At 41.9% G+C, this 23,709-nt stretch overlaps 1 protein-coding gene across 1 annotated transcript; it reads right to left on the bottom strand.

Annotated features, from left to right (window-relative positions):
* Positions 1-486: 486 nt before the first annotated feature.
* Positions 487-23,270, bottom strand: Eif3j (eukaryotic translation initiation factor 3 subunit J). Its single transcript, XM_048332292.1, has 8 exons — positions 23,105-23,270; positions 22,834-22,976; positions 9,921-9,975; positions 9,406-9,497; positions 5,291-5,405; positions 2,822-2,983; positions 1,800-1,873; positions 487-1,536 (listed from the first exon to the last, which is right to left on the bottom strand). Exons 1-8 carry the CDS (start codon positions 23,151-23,153, stop codon positions 1,405-1,407), a joined length of 822 nt encoding a protein of 273 aa, XP_048188249.1. The 5' UTR covers positions 23,154-23,270; the 3' UTR covers positions 487-1,404.
* Positions 23,271-23,709: the final 439 nt, after the last annotated feature.

Here is a 23,709-nt window from a genome sequence, read left to right on the forward strand (position 1 = left end):
CTGTGTGGCCTTCAAGTAATTCCTCAAGTCATTTAGATGGTCTTGTTTTCCAATTAGTCTACAGAGCTTTGAGGTTTCTATTTCCTATGGGAGAAAAATTAAAACATTTTTTGTTCTGGTTGTGACAATTGGAAGGGACAAAAAAAGACCACACAAGTTTGATTAGATCACTTAGAAGAAGATAATCACTCAAATTATATGCTTACAGCAGTAACCTGAGTTGTAGGCTCCATTACTCTATAGTACGTACTTAACTAAGCCTTAGTCTCTTTAAGCAATAAAATTCTGCAAATAAATAGGAGGAAGGCAGCTCACCTTTGTTGCTTTATAGTGATACTACTAAAGGCCTAGCAAATCATTCTTAAAGCTGTAACTACACCAAGCAGTGATCAAGCTTTAGTAAGAACATAGGGAGCTCTAGTCTCTAGAGATATCCATGTTCTGTACTCTCCAAAATATTTCTTGGGAGGTAACACAAAATTTAAGTCCTCACAATAGTGATTTTATTAAATTAGTTGCTTTATAAAACATTGCAGATGTCATAATTGTTAACATAACAATTTACCAAACTGTAGTTAACTGGTGCAGCTTGCTGAGAATGTTTTATAAAGGAAAGGAAATGCCAAAACCCTGTTAAAAGTTATTTCATTGCAGCCTAGGAGACAAGAGATTTGTTTCTCAGACACTTGAATCAGGCAAATAAAAACAGGTAGTTCCCTCCCTCAGTAGAAATAGTCTGATAAATAAAAACTTAGACAGTCTGTGCACTCGAGATTCCATAACTTGTCCTGTGATAATGGAGAGGTTTACCTTCTTCAGCTTCAGAGGTGGTTTTGGTCATTAAAATTTTAAGTATCAAACCAGTCAGTACTTTTCAGCCGCAGTATCTTCACTCTGAGAGAATCTTCTTCACAATGTACTTAAAATCCTCACGCTCAATTCTAAGACAAAGCAATTTTAATACTAGGTGCACACCACATGCCCTGGCTGCAAACCGCTTTTCTTGACAAGTATGAAGTAGTTCAAGGAGGTATGGTTAAGGCTGTATTACTGAACAGTGCTGGTAAATACTACACAATTTTTTGTCACGTTGCAACCTTTGTTTCCAATTTAGTGACTGCTGCTATAGGATTAGACAGCAACAATGACAACATTATTAGGTTTGTTTTGTTTTTAAACTATGATTTAGTAGCAACTTAAGTTCCCAATTTTAACCCCTTGGCAGCAAGATCCAAGTTCCCTCATTTGCACATTAGCACCTAAGTGTCAAGGGGTTAAATAACCAGCACAAAAGATACTGCACTTCTGATTGTAGCATTTGGCAGAACTGAAAGGAAAAGAAGTTGTGCTACATGTTGAAGGGATTGTGGGCAACAGAAAGAAGACACTAGGAGAGAGAAACTGTCACATGAAGTCTTCATAGTCTTGTACATATCCTCCATCATAACCACCATAATCTGCCAGATCGTCTTTCATGGTGGCCTTTAATCCCCCTCCAGGAACCACGCCTTTCTTCTTCTTTTTGGCTTTGCTTTGCTAAAGATGAAACAGAGTTAATTCATGAAACCTTATCTGCCATGACATTATCTGGTATAGCAGCCCTCACAGACACCAAAGCCTTTGGTCCCAGAAAAACAAGTCTTTTAAACACAATGATTGACAGTAGGCATTGCATCCCGTTCTACTCCAGCTTTAAAGCAGTTCACCAATCCCATGTGAGTTTCATCTATTGAGAAAAAGTTGCCCACAACCCCACTGTAATGCAATAAGCACGTTCCTACATAGCTTGCTAATCTTACCTTTTCTTGCTTCTGTTTTTCACTGCAAAGCACAGTCAGTGAGTTGGTAATCTTTTTCAAGTCATCAATTTCCACTGAAAAAGGGAGGAGTAAGTATATCACCATTCACCTTTAGAGTATTTTGAAAAAAGCAAAATAGACACACCTTCTACTATAAATATCATGAGAATTCTAAGTAACTCTGAAACAACCAAATTTCTCCTTTTTTAAACATAAGATGGTAAAACTATTTAGTCTAAAGTTAGGCTTGTAGACCAAAACTACTTTAACTTAAATGGTAAACTCAGCAACAAAAATTTATAATGACCTATTTATTCACATACAGCCAATACCCCACTGCTAAAGCAAAGAGAACCTGTGTATTTACATGTCTCAGTGCTTGCTTTCTTCCTGAACCTAAACAGACAGGGGAGACTGTGGCCTCTGAAACACATCCTTTCCACTCTGAAGAACAGCTAACTATGGAATGGCAGAAAAATATAACCTCTGGTGTGTGTATGTGTATCAAACCAAATTTAGAACCCCCAGTTTAGTGATCGTTTCTCAAAACTCAATTTATAGTTCACTGTAGCATTCCTTGAAATCGTAAAGATTCCAAATACTAGCAAAACCAGTTACTCCTTTCACATAAGTGCTACACCAGCCATGGCTGTCACTCCCATCTATCCTGTCCTAAAACATGACTCCAGGGAGTGGAGCCACAGCCACTGTCCCAAAGAATGCATGGAAGCTCTGTCAAGTACCTTGTATCTTGTCTCAGGCTTTCTCCTCTCTCAAATCCCAGAAAGCCCAACATCATTCTTCTGAAAGATACTACTTTGTAGTTCATTTCAAGAGATAACTAGATAAAATAAACTGGTATGGTCACGATCCCACAACCTCTTTTGAAGGCAGTCTGTCCCCGTAGCTGCTAAGACTGCTAATTCCAAGTGTATATTATAGCATCACAACCCCTCCATCTTTCCAAGTCTGATACCCATACTAGAATCTATCCACAGGGGCTAGGGAATAGAATTACTTACATGAAATACACACATCTCGAACTAAGGCTTCCAAAAAACTGGCATAATATAGTGACTTTTCATATTGTGTAATTTTATCTTTTAGTAACTTCCCAAATTCTGTGAAATCATCTCTTGAAGATGGGTTCATAGCATCTATTCCACAAACTGTATTATTAACGCCTGGAGGTCAGAAGCACCAAAAATATTAGTAAGTTAAAATAAGACAAAAAAACCAAAAGCCAATTACCCCATTGTCCCACTCTTGGGACAACCCTATTTTACTCTTAAACAGGATTTTAAACCCAGGCTCGTTGAAGTCCTTGGACAGAATTCAAAAGGGGGCCTGTAAGTTTTAGTAAGAAAAAACATTACATCTTGATTTTTATTAAACTCTGAGCACTTCAATTTTTACTATAGGCACAAATCTGACTTACCAATAGAGATCAGATACTTTTATGTCACATAATTGAGGCATTATACTGCAATTCTGTTCTGTCATTTCGAAATATCATATTCATTAATCTGCCACTCCACCATACTCTATTAATAAGCACAATAGTGGCTTTGTACCTCGGTGGTAGAGGACTGGCCTAGCATGTTATGAGACCTTAGGCTCAACCTCCACATCACAAACTTAGTAGACAATTCTGTGTTGCTGCATTTGGTCACTACTGAGTTTTGTTTTATTCAGTGAAAAATCTATTATAAAGGAATTTACAAAGAATTCCTGAGCTGCCAAAAGGAATCTATGGCAAAAAAGGGAGGGCTTAAAAGAGTTGCCCAAGAATAGCCCCAAGTAAAGTAATCAGCTAATAAGTTATGATATACTCAATACTTGAGATGTAAGGGAATTCTAGACTAAAAAACAAGTATGTTTCTATATGTTAAAAGCTAATCATACCAAAGATTCAGTATTTCCATATGAGAAACAACAATAAAGTCTTTTAACAGAATGATGACTTATATGAGTGGCTATTGCTTTTTACTTCTTAATCTTGTTTTGGGGCAGTACTAGGGCTTGAATTCAAGGCCTAGTCATTAACCCTTTATCACTCAAAGCTGGGGTTCTACCACTTAAGCCACAACTCCATTTCTGGCCTTTTGTGATTTCAAGAGTCTCAAAGCCTTTCCTACCTGGAGTGGCTTTGATCCTCAGATCTCACCCTCGTGAGTAGCGAGTATTAGAGGCTTGAGCAACTGCCAGCTGGCTTACTTTTTAGTCTTAACTGGTATCCCATGCTAGGCTGTGCATACTGAATAAACTTGTCCCTTTAATAAACACATGGGAAGCTTTAACATCCCATAAAAACACAGCATAGTCGCCAAGTGCCTCTAATTAGATGAGTACTCCTCTTAGGACCTTTCTAACATACAGGAGCATCAACAACCACACGTGAGATGCTAGAGACTCAATGAGAAATAAGGTCATACTTCCTCAAGGAAAGGGAACAATCCCTGCAGCCTCCTGATGTAAATAAAAAGGGTCAGAACAACTGGATGGCTCTCTTGGTTATATTTGAGTTTCAAAGTTGTTCTGACATGACCTCCTCTGAAAAGTAAAGCCTCTTCTTAACAGAAGAGGCTTGGTTAAATGAAATATAGGTTCTATCCTCTGTGTCACCTAACTTTCCTCCAACATTCTGAATGTAATTTTAGGATCCTGGAAGTTTTTATCTTGTCCACTAACCACAGCTGCAGACATGGCAGATAGAAAGGGTGGTTCTTGAAAAGACAGGCCGGGAGGAATCAGAAAAAAAAAAAAAGAAACCAGAATGCATAAGATGACCAAACTAGTCCAACATCTAGTCTCTTATGTAGACTTAAGGCAACAGAATAGCCCCGCAGTCACCTCAATATTTAAAATCTCAAAGCCAAATCCTTAAATTTCATCTCAGTTTCATCCCGTTGATAAATATAAACAACTGTATACTTCATTAGGACTAGTGACTTTTTTTTTTTTTTTGAGAAAGAAGATCTCTCTGGCTTTACCCTTTAGATTTTCCTACATAGTCAGTCACTCATTCAAGTGCTGGGATTATAGGTGTGTACCACCATGTCCAGCAAGTAGAGTAACTTAAGTCTTTTGATGTTCCAAACTGAGTCAAAAATTTTAATACATATATATCTTTCTTCTCAAGAAAACCTCAAATATACGCAAATTACTATCAAAATTAGGCAGCACATTTCCTTGTAGATGTGTTTTTCTGTCAGTTGTAGGGCACCTCAGGGTCTAGGTGCTATCTGAGCTTTTCTGCTTAAGGCTAGCACTCTACCACTTGAGCCATAGCCTCCACATCAGGCTCTCTGGTGGTTAACTGGAGGTAAGGCTTTGTATGATTGATGATCTTCAGATCTCAGCCTCCTGAGTAGCTAGGATTACAGGTGTGAGCCGCCAGTGCCTGGCTGACATGTTTTCTTAATGTTTACAACTAATAGTTTTCACCTGGGAGAGCTCAATATTGTTCTGCAAACACGCCCCCATCTTACCAAATGTTTCTTTTGCTAGTTCAAGGTCTGATTCTTCCTGTAGTTTCTTTAGCCGCAGTTTATCTGCTAATTGTTCCTCTGGTGTTAGCACTTTAGGTTCTTCAGGTTCTTCTAACTAAAATATGAAAGAACAGAATTTTTCACAAAGATAACCACTGAATTATTATTTATACTTTTTTTTTGGCCGGTTCTGGGCCTTGGACTCAGGGCCTGAGCACTGTCCCTGGCTTCTTCCCGCTCAAGGCTAGCACTCCGCCACCTGAGCCACAGCGCCCCTTCTGGCCATTTTCCATATATGTGGTGCTGGGGAATTGAACCGAGAGCTTCATGTGTAGGAGGCAAGCGCTCTTGCCACTAGGCCATATTCCCAGCCCTATTTATACTTTCAAATAAATTTAATTACATCCTAAATAGCCAATAACAAAATGGTTAAATCTTGGCAGATTCACTAGACAATGTAAATCCTATTATAACAAATGTGACAGGACACAACAGTAGTGAAGTTGTTTTCACTCCTTTCCCAATCTCATTCCTCTGAAAGGACAGCAGTTAAGTGCCTTTTCTATATGCTGTAATTTTGTATTAATACATGATCTTGTTTACAGCAAGGAAAAATCATCATAATATTTACTCAGGAATATTTACTCTTTACACTTATTTTTTCCTGTATAGTTAGAAGATTTTCATTTTGAAATCTGCTTCTACTAAACAGACCATGTCTCATTTCTTATGGAGATGAAATGAGACAGGTCACTCTGACAGGTTAGAAAAAAAATCTCAAAACACTTCTTTTTTTTTGGGGGGGGGGGCGGTCATGGGGCTTGAACTCTGGGTGGTGTCCTTGATCTTTTCAGCTCAAGGCTAGCATTCTACCATTTGAGCCACAGCACCACTTCCAGTTTTCTGGTGGTTAATTGGAGGTAAGAGTCTCACTGACTTTCCTGCCATGGCTGGCTCTGAACCGTGATCCTCAGATCTCAGCCTCCTGAGCAGCCAGGATTACAGGCGTGAACCACTGATGCTTGGCTTCAAAACACTTTTTAGAAATTCTTTTATTTGACTATCTTAGTAGATTGGACATTATTTCATAGTTTCTGCATCAAAACGAAAATTACCTCAATGCCAGGCCTATTAATTCAGTACACTCAAAATTAAGGTTTCTTCATGTTGGAGACTAACACAAAAAATTTAACAACATGTAATTTTAAGCTCAATGGCCAAGAGAGATTTAGTCAATACATTTAGACTTCAGCTGCAATTCTTTTGTTAATTCTAATAGTCAAAATATATATTTTAGACAAATTGTTATTATTTTGTATCAGTTATGATAGGGCTTGAGGTCCTGAGCCCAGTTTCTAAGATTCCCACCCCCCCCCCCCCCCTCAAGGCTAGTGCTTTAATACTTGAAGCCACTGGTTCAACTTCTGGATTTTTTGGTAGTTAGAAGTAAGAGTAGCTAGGATTATAGGCATGAGCCACCAGTGCTCAGCTAACAAACTGTTTATGCCTGTACCAGGGCTTGAACTCAGGGTTACTGCTGTACCATCTGAGTCATATGTCATCTGAGTCATATGTCAATTTCTGGCTTTTTGCTGGTTAATTGAATGTAAGTCTCATGAGCAGGCATCAAAACTTGATCCTCAGATGGTAAGCTTAGACAAATTATTAAGAAGTAGCTAAAATGTTCCATATTGGAGGAGGAGAACAGGAACTCTATGAAATGATTAAACCATGGAATATTCATCACTTCAAATACTTAATTTTGTAGGGTGAGAACATTTAAGATCTACTGAGACCAATTTGAGGCTTTTGAGGATAGCCTTTCTGTAGTTGAGATTTCTGAACAGTTACTGTATCCAAAAATATACTATTTAAAAAAAAAAAGAAAAACCTCTCAAACGGAAACAAAGTAATACCAAGGAAATACAGAAAATATTCAAATGCTATCAGAACCTAGGACTTGATACAACATTCTTAGGGGAATATGTTCTTTTTTTTTTCTTTTTAACATTCTACTTCCAAAAGAACTGCAAAGGAATTCTAAACTTGCAGACATATTATACTGTTAGTAATACTATTGTGGAAAAAAGGAAACAAGGATTTTCAGTATAAGAAAATGTTGATATGAATTAGTGATTACATTCATACACATGCATGCTCCTTTATGAGAAGGAGTTTCAAAGGCAAGCTACCCCAGTACTAATGAGTAATCATAGCATCTCTACATTCAGGCACTAAACACAAACTTATAAAAATGAACCACAAAGAAATGACTACATAGTGAGTGCTGGTGGCTCATCCCTGTAATCCTAGCCTGAGATCTGAGGATTGCAGTTCAAAGCTAGCTTGGGTAGGAAAGCCCAACTCTAACCTCCAATGAACTACCAAAAAAGCTAGAAGTAAAGCTATTGCTCAAGTGGTAGAACACTAGCCTCGAGCAAAATAATAAAAACAGGACTGACAAGCTCTAAGACCAGCACACATACACAAATAATATTTCCGGGCTGGAGGAAAAGTTTCACTGAGTGGGACTAGTATCTACTAAACCTGAAACAAAGACGCTTTCCAAGATTAATGGAATCCTATCAAACAGATGGGCATAAACTGGATGCTGGTGGCTCATGTCTGTAACCCTAGCTTATTGAGAAGGCTGAGATCTGAGGATTAATTACAGTTTGAAGCCAGCCCAGGCAGAAAAAGTCAGTGAGACCCTTATCTCCAACTAACCAGCAGAAAGCTGGAAGTGGAGTATGGCTCAAGTGATAAGAATGCCACTGTTGGGTGAAAAAGCTAAGGGGCAGAGGCCAAACCCTGAGTTAAAACCCCAGCACTGGCATGTGTGCGTGTATGTGCACGCGCACGCACACGCGCACACACACACACACACAACTTAAGTAAAAAACATACCCTATAACATGTTAGGTCATAAATTTACTAAAAGAAAAATAAAACCTCTTATTTTTATCACTTGACTTAAATGAGTGGCTTACACCTGTAACCCTAGCTAGTTAGGGGGCTGTGATCTGAGGATCTTGGTTCAAAGCCAGCAATAGGAGAAAAGTTAAGAGATCTGTGGTTTACCAGCAAAAAAAAAGCTGGACTGCAAGTATGGCTCAAGTGGCAACACAGTAGCTAAGAGCAAGTAAACCAAGGGAGGACGAGAGACCCTGAATTCAGGCCCCTGGGCTCAAGAGTTCAAGACCTGAAACTGGATTTCTTGCAAGAAGATTAAAAAAAATGAGGAATCAGGCAGTCACCACTTTAATCCAGTCATCAAGTTTAGTTATCAGTAACAAGAGACAGATTAAACTCCTGATGTGATAAAATATGAAGCACACAATATTACCTTTTTTTAACTTCATAGGTGAATTCTTCTCCTTTTTATATAGTATTCCCTTCCATCATTCTCCCACCCTTTTGAAGCACAGAGTGTTACTCGGCATCCCAGTTTAAAATATCTATCCTGAATCTAATGAAAGTTTGATAATTAACTGGCAAGATGGAGGAGACCGCAATTTATAAGGAAGCAGTCAGAAGGTAGAAGCTATACAAGACAAATACTCTAGACTCTTCAACAAGTCCCAAAAAACCCAGGGCTAGCGGTGTGACTCCCATGCTTAGAGCACCTGCCAAGCAAGCAAGACTCTAGTTCAAATTCCACTGTTACTAAAATAATAAAAAAATTAATAATGTTTTGACTGTGGTCACTGTGCAACCATGAGTGTTCCACTATGTTTGGCAAAACTTAAAAGAAGGCTGGTGGTGCAAGATGGTGGCTCAAAACCAGTCTGGGCAGAAAAGTTGAAGAGATTCCATCTCCATTAACCAGTAAACAGAGACATGGCTCCCGTGGTAGAGTGCCAGCCAAGCAAGCCAGCCAGCTGAACAAGCTTCAGTCCCTGAATTCAAACTTAGAACTGACCAAAAAGGCATTCTAATGAATAAGTGAATATTAAAAACAAACAAAAACCATTCTGCGTACTGTCTGTGAAAAAATGCATCAATCAACTTGTTTGAGATTCACCTATCTTATATCTTAATGGTACCCAATTATAGTTTTATGTATTGTTAGACTTTGTGCCACTACTAATGTAAGAATTCTGTATATACTTTACCCTCTTTTTAATTTCTTCTTGCCTTTTCTTCTGTTGTCGTTCTTTTTCTTTTATTTTCTCCGCTATTTTTTTCTTTTCTGAAATTTTTATTTCTGAAAGAAATGTTTTATTCATAAAGTAAATCCAGTTTATGGACAATTGAAGAAACCAAACTGCTCCTGACTTTTAGATTCATATAGTGATATACTGGAAAATAAGAAGGGCAAAATTCCAAGGCTCTTTCTTGATCTTCTCTAATTTGACCCTAGTGATTTAAACATCTCCCTTTGATATTTCCCCATCATCTTTTAAGCAAAACTGAGATCATTCAACTGTAATACACCTTTTACTCTTTCCTCAACGTACCCAGAACATATATAGAAAAACAGCTGCCGAAAAAGAGAATTAAGAGGCAATAGAATGTTGCTTTGTTTCAGAAAACTAACATTTTGAATTTTGTGAGCATGCTGACACATTTAAGGACCAGTACCTACACCAACGTATAAAAACCAAATTGCAGGAGCAACAGTGCTCACCTGGTTTTACTTCTGCTTCTTCTTTTTTTTCTTCATCATCATCATCCCAGTTGTCCTAAAGAAAAAGACCTCAATTAATAACTCTTGCATGTTTGCTCTTCGATGTGATCTTTATATCAATTTGTCTAACTCTACAAAAACAAGCTTATAGACATTTTGGGAACTACATTAAACAATACATTAATGTAGGATGAACTGATATACTTATGTTGAACTGATTTATAGCCCTCTTTCCTCATCTGTGTATTTGTTCAAGTTTACTTGTAACAACTTTTAGTAGTACTAGGGAAACTTACCTCTAAAGGTTGTATTACAAATTTCCAAAGTTATTTTTGTAAGCAGGGTATTTTCTATCATATCCTCTATTTTTGTACATTAAAGCTGCTGGTTGTGTGTGCTAATTTTGTGTCTTGCCATCTCACTGAATTCATTTATTATTTACATTATAATGACTTAACTATTGATACATTAATATTTTGGTTTGTTTTTTACCACAAAAGTAATGCAAATCAAAACAACAGAGATTCAACCTCACCCCAGAAAGAATGGCCAACATCAACAGTACAACCACAAATGCTGGAGGGGGTATGGAGAAAAAGAAATCTATTACATGGTTGGTGGGAAAGTAAACTAGTGCAACCACTCAGGAAGATGGTTTGGAGGTTCCTCAGAAAATGAAACATAGAACTTCCTTAGGATCCAGTGATAACCACTCTTGGGCATCTACCCAGAGTATTATAGATCAGAATATAGTAAAGACCTTTGCATATCCACATTCATTTCCATACTATTCAGGACATAGAAACAGCCTAGATGCCCTCTAAGAGGTGAGTGGGTCAAGAAAATTATATATATATATATATATATGTATGTATGTATGTATGTATACACACATATGAGTTTTACTAATCTATCAGAATATGATGCCGTTTTCAGGGAAATGCATAAATTAAAAAAATATAGTAAGTGAAGTCAGGCTCAGAGACAAATATCTTCTCTACATGAAAGTTAGATCTAATATACAAACATACACAATAACATACAGGATTATACGGATACACACAAACTGACTCCTTTGAACAACAAATTGTTCAACAACATAAATTTAGGAAAGTGAAACATGTTAGGAGGAGGACACTGAGAGAAGGAACACAAGTATGGAAATATAGTCATTACATTCAATGTGTACTATGTAAAAATTGAACTGCATAACTTGTGGATAGGGATGGGAAAAAAAGGGGGAGAATGACAGAAGGGGTGATATGGACTAAAGTGCACTATACTCATAACCTGACTTCTGGAATTGAAACTCTTGTACAACTACTTAATAACAAAAAATAAACCAGGTGCCAGGGGCTCACATCTGTAATCCTAACTACTCAGGAGACTGAGATCTGATGATTGTGATTTGAAGCCAGACCAAGCAGGGAAATCTTCAATTAGCCACAAAAAGGTGGGAAGCAGAGCTGTGGCTTAAGTGGTACAGCACTAGCCTTGAGGAAAAATCTCAGGGACAGCAACCAGTCCCTGAGCTCAAGCCCCAGAACTGTCACATACACAGAAAATAATAATAAAATAAAAAGATTTTTAGAAGTATATATATGTATATATGTTAAAATGTATGGGCTGGGAATATGGCTTAACGGCAGAGTGCTTGTCTAGCACGCATGAAGCCCTGGGTTCGATTCCTCAACACCACATAAACAGAAATAGCCTGAAGTGGCGCTGTGGCTCAAGTGGCAGAGTGCTAGCCTTGAGCAAAAAGAAGCCAGGGACAGTGCTCAGGCCCTGAGTCCAAGGCCCAGAACTGGCAACAAACAAACAACCTTATATAAGTGCAACATCTTTAATATAAAAATATAAACTCTGCAATGTTATGAAATTCAGAAAATTTTGATTACTAACATGCATGCTACAACACAAAGTTCCACACCTGATTCATCAATGGATCATAGACAAAATAAGACAATAAAAATCTTGTTTATAAATTACTTTCAGGCTATGTGTATATGGTATATACAAAACATCAATAATTTTCACGCTGAGACTTAAGAGCTCACCTCCAAATCTCTATGTATTTGCAAACATTCCCAAATCTGAAAATTAAAAAACTGCTGGCCCCAAACATTTTGGGTGAGGGGTACTCAACCTGCATCCTTACCCTGCCCCTCCCTCTCTCAATGAAAATGTCTCTGGAGTTTCCCTGTGAAGTCCTATCTATACTACCAAGTTTATACAGTAAAACTGATCAGTCACTGCCTTTGGATTTGGGTCACTTGGAAAATCTTACACCATACAGGTCACCCACATTTTCTTTTAGAATACACAGTTTCATTACTATTTCACTTAGATCCCTAATCCATTTGGGTTTTTGTCTTTCTTATTTGGGTAGGTACTTGGAGGTAGATCTGTAGTCTCTTCTGTGCCTAACTCAAATCACTGTATTAAATATAAGCCGGTTGCCAGACTGAATTTTCTAAGGGCTCCATAGAGACAGCCCTGAATTTAAATCAGACTCTAATCTGCAGGTGGGCCTGAACATTTTCCCAGCAAATACCAGGCACCGTGTGACACACCGTGTGAAGCTGTGCCAGAGGAGGTAAATCAGCACAGGAAGCCTGGACGCTACTAGAAAAGGCAAAGCCTGACTAATGCGTCAAAACTGTGACACAAGCTTCTGTTTTAATAGCAAGACATAAAAAAATCTTCATCAGTCTAGGCATATAAATGAACCCTAATTCCTAATAAAGTTTCTAAGTCCAAAAAGAATTAAACATCCATCACCCTGACTAAAGCAGTCATAGGATCTGCAGAAGTAGAATAGGAAGAACATTATATAATCATCTTGGCAATTTATGCCACAATTCAGGGGTTTTTTGGCTGCTGTTTGTTTTTTCCCAGTACTGGGGCTTGAGTGGGCCCTGTCCCTTATCTTTTTTGCTTAAAGATGGCTCTCTACCACAACTCCACTTCTGGCCTCTTGGTGGTTAACTGGAGATAAGAGTCTTATAGACTTTCCTGCCTTGGCTGGCTTCAAACTGTAATTCTCAGATACCCGCTTCCCAAGTTGCTACAAGTGTGAGCAAATCGGCACCTGGATCATGGTTCCATTTTATTTTTTATTTTTTTCAGTAGTGGGGTTTGAACTTGTGGCCTATGCACTTTCCATGAGCTCTTTTTTTGCTCAAGGCTAGTGCTCTATCATTTTGAACCATGGTGCCACTTCTATTTTCTGGTGGTTAATTGGAGATAAGAGTCTCAGACTTTCCTGCCCTCGGTGGCTTTGAACCCCTATCCTCAGATCGTAGCCTCCTGAGTAGCTAGAATTACAGGTGTGAGCCACCAGCGCCCAACTCATGGTTCCATTTTAAAAGGCTGAAAACAAACCAATCAGTTATTATCTGGATAACTAACACAAGAGTTAGAAATTAGGGATCAAATGTTTGTTACCTAGGTGGCTTGCGTAAGTGTTTATATCAAAACACACAGTATAAAAGGAAGCAAAGAGCTAAAAATAAAAGTTAAACACGAGGCAAATCTGCTATTAGTGGCACAGAACAAAGATTGGGTTTGGTTGGCTGCTTTAGGGTTGCTTCAGAGGACCATTTGCTCACTTATGGGGTGTACATATTTACAACCTCTAACAATGGTGATAATAACAGCATGTGTTGAAGATGTTCACTTTGCACCTAGCATTATGCAAAGAGCTTTATATGGAGTAACATGGTCAATCCTCTTAATAGCCTTCAAAGTAAAGGTGGCATCATCCCCATTTTACAGATAAGGAAACTGAAGCCCAAACAAAGCCACCATCTCAGTATCATTTCTTCTCTGGGTTCTGAATTGTAACTACCTAGGAACTAAGTTCCTCCACACCAAAATCCATTCTTTCAATTAGTTCTAGAATGAGCTCTCTGGGATCATAGAGAAACTCATAAAAATGAATTATGGCTATGTAACCTTAGCTACTCAGGAGGCTGAGATCTGAGGATTGTGATTTGAAGCCAGTCATGGCAGAAAAGTCTGTAACACACTTATATCCAACCACTAAAAGCCAAAAGTAGAGCTGTGGGTCAGGTGGTAGTGTGCTACCTTGAGCAAAAGAACTCAGGGACAGTGCCCAGGCTGAGTTCAAGTGCCAGTACCAGAACACACAAAAAGCTACAGTATATAACAACTATTAATTATCCATCTTCAGAACTCAGATTGTAGCAGCTCACACCTGTAATACTAGCCACTCAAGAGGCTGATCTGAGGATCCCAGTTTGAAGCCAGCCTAGGCAGGAAAGCCCATGGGACTTTTTTTTTTTTTTTTTGGGGGGGGGGCTAGTCCTGGGGCTTGGACTCAGGGCCTGAGCACTGTCCCTGGCTTCTTTTTGCTCAAGGCTAGCACTCTACCACTTGAGCCACAGTGCCACTTTTGGCCATTTTCTGTATATGTGATACTGGGGAATTGAACCCAGGGCTTCATGTATACGAGGCAAGCACTCTTGCCACTAGGCCATATTCCCAGTCCCCCCCCCCCCCCATCTCAAATTAACCACCAAAAAGTTGGAAGTGGAGCTGTGGTTCAAATGGTAGAGCACTAGCTTCTAACAACGAGCTCAAGGGCAGGGTCTAGGCCCTGAACTCAAGACTAGCACTAAAAGCAAAACAAAAACCTCAGCTGAAATTGGTGACTCGTGTCTCTAATCCTAGCCACTAAGGAGGATGAGATCTGAGGATCGTGGTTCAAAGCCAACTTGGGCAGGAAACCAATTAAACCATTAGAAAACCAGAAGTGGCACTGTGGCTCAAAGTGGTAGCGCACTAGCCTTGAGCAGACAAAGCTCAGGGACAGCACCCAGGCCCTGAGTTCAAGCCCCATGACCAACAACAACAAAAACTCTCAAACTTCCTATATTGATTTTATATAAATTAACTCACATTAGTTATAGGTAAGGTTGGGGGTGCTTCACTGTTACATTTCCACACATGTTTACAACATATTCCAATCAATCTTCTACACTGATTTTCTACAAGTCTAAAGAAATGAGTTTAGAAGGCCAAAAGCAGAGAACTTGAAATACCTTTAATGCAGAGAAACCAACATAGGAACATTCCTGCTCAGTACTGGCACTCCTTAGTCCTTTCCCAGGAAAGGTATCACCTTACCCACTCCTATCACTGCTCCTGCGCACCAACTCATCACACCAACTTCTATGCCATCTCTACCACTGTCCCTAGAGCTTCCTAACAAAACACAAACCTTACAATTCTATCAATGTAGAATATGAAGTGACCTAGAAATTCTCCGGTCTATTCCAAAATGGATTTTAATAGCAAAAGTAGTTCTTACCAACTGGAAGTTATGACATTTGTTCTTCAGTTCATAAAGGCCCATGAAAGGTGAACTTTACTTGCCTGATACCCTCACCTAAACTTCAGGTCTGCCCTGAAGTTACTACCAGGCTAGCACCCAGTCCCTAGAGAAGTACAGTAGTCAGCAAAGAGACAACCACACCTGCAAATAAGTAGCTGTAACCACAGAAGGATAGTTAGCTTTTGCTAGTACCCTAAAAATTTGGTTTCCTTAGTATGACATCAGTGGGTGTTGAAAAAGCAAATATAGGATTAGCATGCGTGCCACAAAATTTCTGAAAAATCTACCTAACTTTTCTGTAAACATGAGGACTTTGTAAATGCTGGCAAAAGTTTCAGACAATATGCAAAAAAGGTTCCTAGAGAAAGACCCAAAATTAGCACTGAAAATAGTGTGCAACATACTTCAAAAGAGCTCTAAATAGTTATGTAGTTCAAGATACTACCTATCATTATTCAATTTTTAAAACTCCCTATTTATGGAACCCAATAGATCTTCAAACTCTGTTATCCAATTTATCTATAAAAGTCATGCTGACTGTTATCCTAAAATGGTTAGCTTCCTTAACTAAATAAAAACATGGGACTGGGAATATGGCTTAGTGGCAAGAGTGCTTGCCTCATATACACAAATCCCTGGGTTTGATTCCTCAGCAACATATATACAAAAGGCCAGAAGTGGCACCGTGGCTCGAGGCAGAGTGCTAGCCTTGAGCAAAAAGAAGCTAGGGACAATGCTCAGGCCCTGAGTCCAAGCCCCAGGTCTGGCAAAAACAAAACAAAAAAGCAGTTTATAAATTACTTATCTTGCCAATGCATATACACATCCACTACCATTTGAACCATTTCTCTGGAAGAGATGGCTGCTTTTCAAATTTAAAACCCACTTCCCAGATGGGTGCTGTTGGCTCACACTTGTAATCCTACTCAGGAGGCTGAGATCTAGGATTGTGGTTCAGAGCCAGATCAGGCAGGAAAATGTCCAATTAACCATCAAAAGGCTGGTGGCTCACCAGCCTTAAACAGAATAAAGAAAAGCTGAGGGACAGTGCCCAATTCAAGCCCCAACAGCGGTACCACAAACAAAACAAAACAAAACAGCTACCTCCCTAGGCTGGGCATGTAGCTAGGTTGGCAGAGTGCTTGCCTGGGTTTGATACCTTGCATTCTACCCAGCATCCCAAATAAGCAAGCAAGCAAGCAAGCAAACTAAAACCTGCTTCCAAATTTTATGCAAGTATTAAAATCAAACTGAAAGTTTTTAAATTGCTGGTTTTCTTTTTGTTTCTAACAATGCAGCCAGCAGTTAAGTGCTTCTGTCATTTTATGATACACAACCACAAAATGTCACATGCCACGAGAGAACACATTTAGGGCTGAAAATGTTTTCCAAGTTAAGCAAGATGTATTTATAGATTATCAAACAGAGGTAGCTTCAGAAGAATAGTAAGCTGTCCTGTTCCACAGCAGCAGCCTGGGAACTAACACATGCATACTCTGTCCCCTTTTTCTCTAAACAATTTTATTCCGACACAGGAGTTTCTTAATGGATGAAAGTTTTTTCTTGGTGTTCCATAAGCTGTGCAGGTTCTCTGAGTGGCCTGAGCTCTGAAATGAGATTCTGACAAGAACAGAAAAATTTTCCCATGAATTTTTTTTTTTTGGCCAGTCCTGGGGCTTGGACTCAGGGCCTGAGCACTGTCCCTGGCTTCTTTTTGCTCAAGGCTAGCACTCTGCCACTTGAGCCACAGCGCCACTTCTGGCCATTTTCTGTATATGTGGTGCTGGGGAATCGAACCCAGGGCCTCATGTATATGAGGCAGGCACTCTTGCCACTAGGCCATATCCCCAGCCCTGAATTTTTTTTTTTTTTAAAGAAATCTAAATGTGCTGGGCACTCCTGGCTCATGCCTGTAAATTTAGCTACTCAGGAGGCTGAGATCAGAGGATTGTGGTTTGAAGCCAGCAAGCACCAGAAAAGCTGAAGTGAAGATATAGCTCAAGAGGCACACCTCTAGTGTTGAACAAAAAAAGTTCAGGGAAGGTACCCAGGCCCTGAGTTCAAGCTCCAGGACCAGCAGAAAAAGAACAAGAAATAAAAAGTCCAGACAGTCTACTATCACATCAGAACTATACTGGTCTTTCAAGCTAAAGTCTTGCCTTAGTAAATTCTACTTCATTTAATCCAATTAATTGTGTCTGGCTCAGCACTTGTGTTCCATATCATAAGTGGCCTGTCTCATGTTGGGATTAGTTATTAGTCAATTCTACTTTAAATGCTTGGCTAGCCAATATCAAAATGAAGACAATGAACACTATACACGTCATTTATTGTGATTGGCTTTCTTTTTGTTCAAGGCTAGCACTCTACCACTTGAGCCACAGCCCAACTTCTGACTTTTTCTGTGTATGTGGTGCTGAGGAATCGAACCCAGGGCATCATGCATGCTAAGTGAGCACTCTACCACTAAGCCACATTCCCAGCCCAGGGGAATACTTTTCAATACAAATACTTTCCAATACAAAGACTTAGTGGTAGTACCTGCCTGACCAGCAGTAAGACCGTGGGTTTATCTCCCAGTACTACAAAAACAATTTTTTTAAGTAGTATGAACTCTTAAGATCTTTTCATTGGACATGGATAATTAATGTAAAGAAGCATTACCTATGCTGGTGAGGTCACAAAGAAGGTGCTGAGACCGACCCAACACCAAGACCACAGTTAGCCAAGTGCTGTCATCTTAGCTACTCAGGAGGCTGAGATCTGAGGATTGTGGTTCAAGGTCACTCAGGGTAGGAAAGTCTGTGACACTTATCTCCAGTAAACCACCAAAAAGCTGTGGCTCAAGAGATAGAGCTCCGGCCTCGAGTGAAAAAGCGAAAAGACATCACTCAGGCCGTGAGATCAAGCCATGGCACCAGCACATACACAAAAAGAAAGCACAGACAGGTGCTGGTGTGTCTTATGCCCGTAATCCTAGCTACTCAGGAGGCACAGATAAAAATACTAATAAAAAATAAAATAGCTTCCTAAGTTAAAAACCCATTATTTATAAAAATTGCTAATTACTGAAATTATATGATTAGGGTTTTCTTCAAAATAATGGGGCTGGAAGAAAATAGGGATCATAAGGGAAATAAATGTGTACCCACGGGCTGGGGATATGGCCTAGTGGCAAGAGTGCCTGCCTCATATACATGAGGCACTGGGTTCAATTCCCCAGCACCACATATATGGAAAATGGCCAGAAGGGGCGCAGTGGCTCAGGTGACAGAGTGCTAGCCTTGAGCGGGAAGAAGCCAGGGACAGTGCTCAGGCCCTGAGTCCAAGCCCAGGACTGGCCCTAAATAAATAAATAAATAAGTACCCACGCTGGTCCTGGGGCATGAACTTGGGGCCTGGGCACTGTCCCTGAGCTGCTTTTGCTCAAGGCTAGAGCTCTACCAATGGAGCCACAGCTCCACTTACAGTTTGCTTTGTCTTTCGTTGTAGATCAGACTCTCACAGACGGACTTTCCTGTGCTGGCTTTAAGCTGCAAACCTCAGATCTCAGCCTCCTGAGTAGCCAGGATTTACAGGGGTGAGCCACTAGCACCTTGCTCTGTACCTCTTCCAAAGAATTTTAATGTGCTTATAGAAGCAAATGTCTGAGGTTAAGCATAGAACTTTCCTCTATATAGAAAGTTTACTATTCTGTATGTATAGCCTATATACTCTTCGAATAAACTCAATTTCACAGTTCCAGTGAAACACTAAGAGTGGTGTTGTCTCTTTTTCCACTAAGAACTTACTGTCTATACAATTGATCCATCCTACAATGAGGATAGATTCCACTCATATTCACCAGGTGAACAATCCCTCCCACAGACTCTACACTGAATAGTTAAGAAAAATAAAAATAAAGCCATGAGTTTTAACTGGGAAAAAGTATAGCCAGCCCTCTTCCTTCTTTCACCACGAACATTAATAGCTTTCCAGCTTCACCTAAGTTCATTGTCAAATGGTTTTATTTGGGGGGGGGGGCTGGGAAGGGGAGCTTTGGGGTTTTTTTTATTCAAGGCTAACACTCTACCATTTGAGCCACAACTCAACGGCTGGCTTTTTGGTAGTTAATTGGAAATAAATTTCACAGACATTCCTACCTGGGCTGGCTTTAAGCCACAACCCTCAGATCTCAGCCTCCTAAAGTAGCTGGGACGACAGATGTGAGCCACCCTGCCTAGCTGAGACGGTTATTTCAAAAATTTACAGAGCAAAATGCTGCCTGGTGCTGGTGACTCACCCCTGCACTCCTCACTCATGTCTAAGATCTGAGGATGGACGTTCCAGGCGAACTGGAGCAGAAAAACCATGTGAGGCTCTTATCTCCAATTAACCACAAAAGGTGGGAAGTAGAGCTGTGACTCAAGTGGTAAGCACCAGCCTTGAGCAAAAGAGCTAAGGGGAGGCACAGAGAAAGACAGCACAAAATACTATGTCTACTGAGTGTTTATAAAACTAATAGAGCAAATGATTGTAACAAACACTTCAATCTTTTCATTTCCCCAGATATTACAAAAGACATTAAACTAACATGTGAGAAGGTTAAGCACTACAAGGCTGACATGAAGATCTTACATTTATCTACATGCTTTGCTTTTGAAGACTTATTTTGAGATAGTATTCCTGGAGTTGCCCAGGTTTGTCTCTCAGCTCTTGGACTCCAGTGACATTCTCACCTCAACCTCCCCCAAGAGAGGGCTAGGATTACAGGCATTTACACCACCATGCCAGAGTTTCAGCATTTTTAAAAAATTGATATAGTGAACTGTTTAAGGAGTACCATTATTCCTTATAGTTAGACCTCATCAAAACAAATCCTTACTGTATCCTCCCACAAAAACATTAGAATTCAGAAAGTTTGTGATATAACTACTATCCGAGATGACAAATTAAATTCTAAACTAGCAACTTGAGAAAAAGCAAAAATTTGCTTGATAATCACAGGCTTCCATTCAAAGCAATAACCTCAGAGTAAATAGACAACATACCAAGTGCTTAATTTTTGGCATTAAGAAATTATAAACTGGCCTGGCCACTGGTGGCTCACACCTGTAATCTTAGCTGCTTAGTATTCTGAGATCTGAAAATTGCAGTTCCAAGGGCAGGAAAGTCCATGGGACTCTTACCTCCAATTACCAAAGGGGAAAAAAAAGGAAGTGGTATTGTGGCTCAAAGTGGTAGTGCTAGCTAGCCTTGAGCAAAAGAGGTCAGGTCCTGAGTTCAAGCCCCACAACAACAACAACAACAACAACAAAAAAAAGCTATAGTGCAAATCAGTCTGTCAGTCCCAGACAGTAGTATCTTAACAGCCTAAGCATATTCTCCATTAGCCAAAACACAACAGGAAGCAACAAAAGAATTAGCATTTACCACCAAGTGCTAGCTAGCCAGACCAGCTTAATGCTTGGAAAGTCATTTGAAGTGCAAACCACCCTCTGATGTGGGTCCTAAAGGGACCAAATCGGGAAAATTTAACTTGCTTATGACCACAAATCTAGAAAATGTCAAGGCAACCTTATAACCTGCGGTCTGATTCCAACACTTGCTGAACACCACATTGTGGTAATTAATGTAAATGAACTAGTATTTCAACAAACAAAATGGACTAGGTAAGATTTCAATTTCAAAGATCAACTTCAAAAAAAAAAATTTTTTTTTTTTTGGCCAGTCCTGGGGCTTGGACTCAGGGCCTGAGCACTGTCCCTGGCTTCTTTTTGCTCAATGTTAGTACTCTGCCACTTGAGCCACAGCGCCACTTCTGGCCATTTTCTGCTTATGTGGTGCTGGGGAATCGAACCCAGAGCCTCATGTATACGAGACAAGCACTCTTGCCACTAGGCCATATCCCCAGCCCTCAACTTCAAATTTGATGCAAAAGAAATATATTTACATTAAAATGTCTGCAAAGGAAGATTAAAAGCTCCAAAATTAGTTCCATGTGATCACAACTGACTCCACTCAAGCTTAGCTGAGACTTTTCTCCTGAATTCTCTAATCATCTCTGTAGTTAAACTATTCCCAATTTTTATGAGATGACTTAACTGCCACTTCCTCATAGAAAAGTGAAACTTCAAATCTAACTCAAACCTTGAAAATCTGCTACAATATGGCAACATATTGTAACAAGGCTGGTAACACAATCAGTTCCCATGTCTATGCACCATGTAAACAAAGCATCTAAATATCCCCCAGTCAGCAATAGTAACTTCAATGTGTGCAAAGATCACATTGTCCCTGGAATTCAGGCTGTCTGACAAACGAACGACATTTTACCTCAACAGACTAGCAGAAAGAGGAAAACTCCAGTTGATTTAACCCAGGCAGAAGAATTTGCAAGTAACCAGTTTATAAAGAATATTAAGTTAGGAGGGTAATACATTCACTAGATTAAGAAAAGCCCTTTTCCATTCCATACAAAATGTTACCTACAAATACATAATGGTTTCAAAAACTTTTAATAGGAGACTTAAGATTCTGGACTTGATATACTTTTTAGCTACGTTTTTAAAGAAATCCAGAAGACAACTTGATTCTAAAGCCGTAAGTCGTCTGTGAAGTTCTCAAAACCAAACGATCAAAGTGAATATAATACAGAATTACAAGGCATCCGGAAACAAACACTAAGCCCTGGACGGCTCCAAGCATCAAATCTTGGCAATATTTTTGCCTAGGCCTCGTTCAAGTACAGATGATGAAAAACCGAACTCCCCCATTTTTCACGGTGCTTTTGCAGACCACTCACTCCAGCTTTCAGTCAAACTAAACTGCTGATTTGTCCCGGGGCTCGGGTTCACCCTTTTTATACCGCCGGGTGGGGGAAGGGAGGGCTAAAAGTTATTTTACTTTACAGTTTCTATTTAGCTAGTGTAGAAAAGGAGGGCTGAAAAAAAAACAAAAAACCAAGGTTATTTCCCTTACCTAATTCCTGGCACAAACTGCACACAATTGGCTTCCGGGCTCACCGGTTAGGTTACTGAACCTGGGTGGGGGTGTGGGGGGGGGCGGGGACCCGAGCTAAAAGACAGACAGGCGGGCTTCTAGACTTTCCATATGGGATCAACCACCACGTCCAGCTTCCAATCTGCCGTCTCCTCCCGGTGAGAGGTTCGGGCCTGCGACGCCGCACGTGGGCCGCGCGGCCTCTCGGCTGCTGTCACCTCCCGGCGCCAGTTGGCGGGTGGGATCCGGGCCCGGAGAGCCGGCTTCTCGAAACCAGGGCCCGGGAAAAGGGCGAGGGCACCAGGTCCAGGCCGCCAGCGCCGCTTCCCCCCGCCCCCCGCCACCGCCCGGCCAGGGGCCGGCGTGGACGCGCCGCCGGGCCCCGGCACATGGCCGGCGGGCGGAGGTGGAAGGGGGCACCGCGGGTCCCCCAGGCTCGCGCGGGAGCCCCACGGCCGGCAGCAGGCCCGGGCGGCGCCCCTGGGCCCGGAGCCGTCCTCCCGCCGCCCGGTCGGCCACTCGGCCCGGCCGCTCCCGCGCCGCCGGCGGCCCTCGGGCCCGCTCCGGTACCTTGACGTCCTCGTCCTCGTCCTCGCCTTCCCAGCGGTCCCCGCCGGCCGTGCCGCCACCGCCGCCGCCGCCGCCGCCGCCGCCGCCGCCACCGCCGCCCCCCACCTTCCGCACCGCGTCTTCCACCGAGAACGTGTCCGCGTCTGCGGAAGAGAGCGAGCCGCGTTAGTGCCCGGCCCGCCCGCCCGCCCGCCCGCCCGCCCGCCGGTCCCGAGCGTGGGGGGAGGGGGAGGGGGAAGCCTGTCCTCCGTCCCCAGAACTTTCGGCTCACCCCAAGAGTCAGAGTCTCCCGCAGCTGCCGCCGCCGCCGCCGCCGCCATCTCGAGCCGGGTGGCGAGCGTGTGTGCGTGTGTGTGTGTGTGAGGAGGGAGCGCGAGCGCCGCGAAGAGTTGGCGCGGCGGAGGTGAGTCACCGGGCTGGCTCTCGTTGGCCCGCGCGGGGCACGCTGGGACCGTGGCTGACTGAGAGCCGGAGCCCGAGCCCGAGCCCGAGCCCGAGCCCGAGCCCGAGCTGGGGCCACACCCCCCCCTCGGGGCGGCGCGGGCGACGCACGCGGCGGGGGGAAGGGGCGGGGCCTGAGGCCGGCGGGGGCGGGGCCTGAGGCCGGCGGGGGCGGGGCCTGAGGCCGGCGGGGGCGGGGCTGGACGGTCCCAGAGCCCGCGAGAGGCGGGGCAACCGCCAGCCCAGCCCGGGCCCCCCCGGAAGGCAAAGGCCGTGGGGGAAGTTATTGGGGCGAACCCTCGCCCGGCGCGAGGCCTTCGCGCGCGTCCTCGCCACCTCTCCTGCCCTCACCCTGCCCTCCGGTCGCCGGAGCCCCGGGCCCCCGCGGGGATGCGGGTCCTCCGTTCTCACCAGGCTGCGATCGGAAGGGCTCCG

The sequence above is a fragment of the Perognathus longimembris genome, chromosome 23, assembly GCF_023159225.1.
Source record: "Perognathus longimembris pacificus isolate PPM17 chromosome 23, ASM2315922v1, whole genome shotgun sequence".
NCBI classification, from domain to species: domain Eukaryota; kingdom Metazoa; phylum Chordata; class Mammalia; order Rodentia; family Heteromyidae; genus Perognathus; species Perognathus longimembris.

Coding starts and splice junctions, on each gene's coding strand:
- Eif3j (XM_048332292.1), bottom strand. CDS start 23,153: ATGGCGGCGGCGGCGGCGGCGGCAGCTGCGGGAGACTCTGACTCTTGG. Junction 9,976..22,833: donor ACGAGGACGAGGACGTCAAG/GTACCGGAGCGG, acceptor CTTTTTCTTTAG/GACAACTGGGATGATGATGA. Junction 1,874..2,821: donor TCGAGATGTGTGTATTTCAT/GTAAGTAATTCT, acceptor TCCCTTTTTCAG/TGGAAATTGATGACTTGAAA.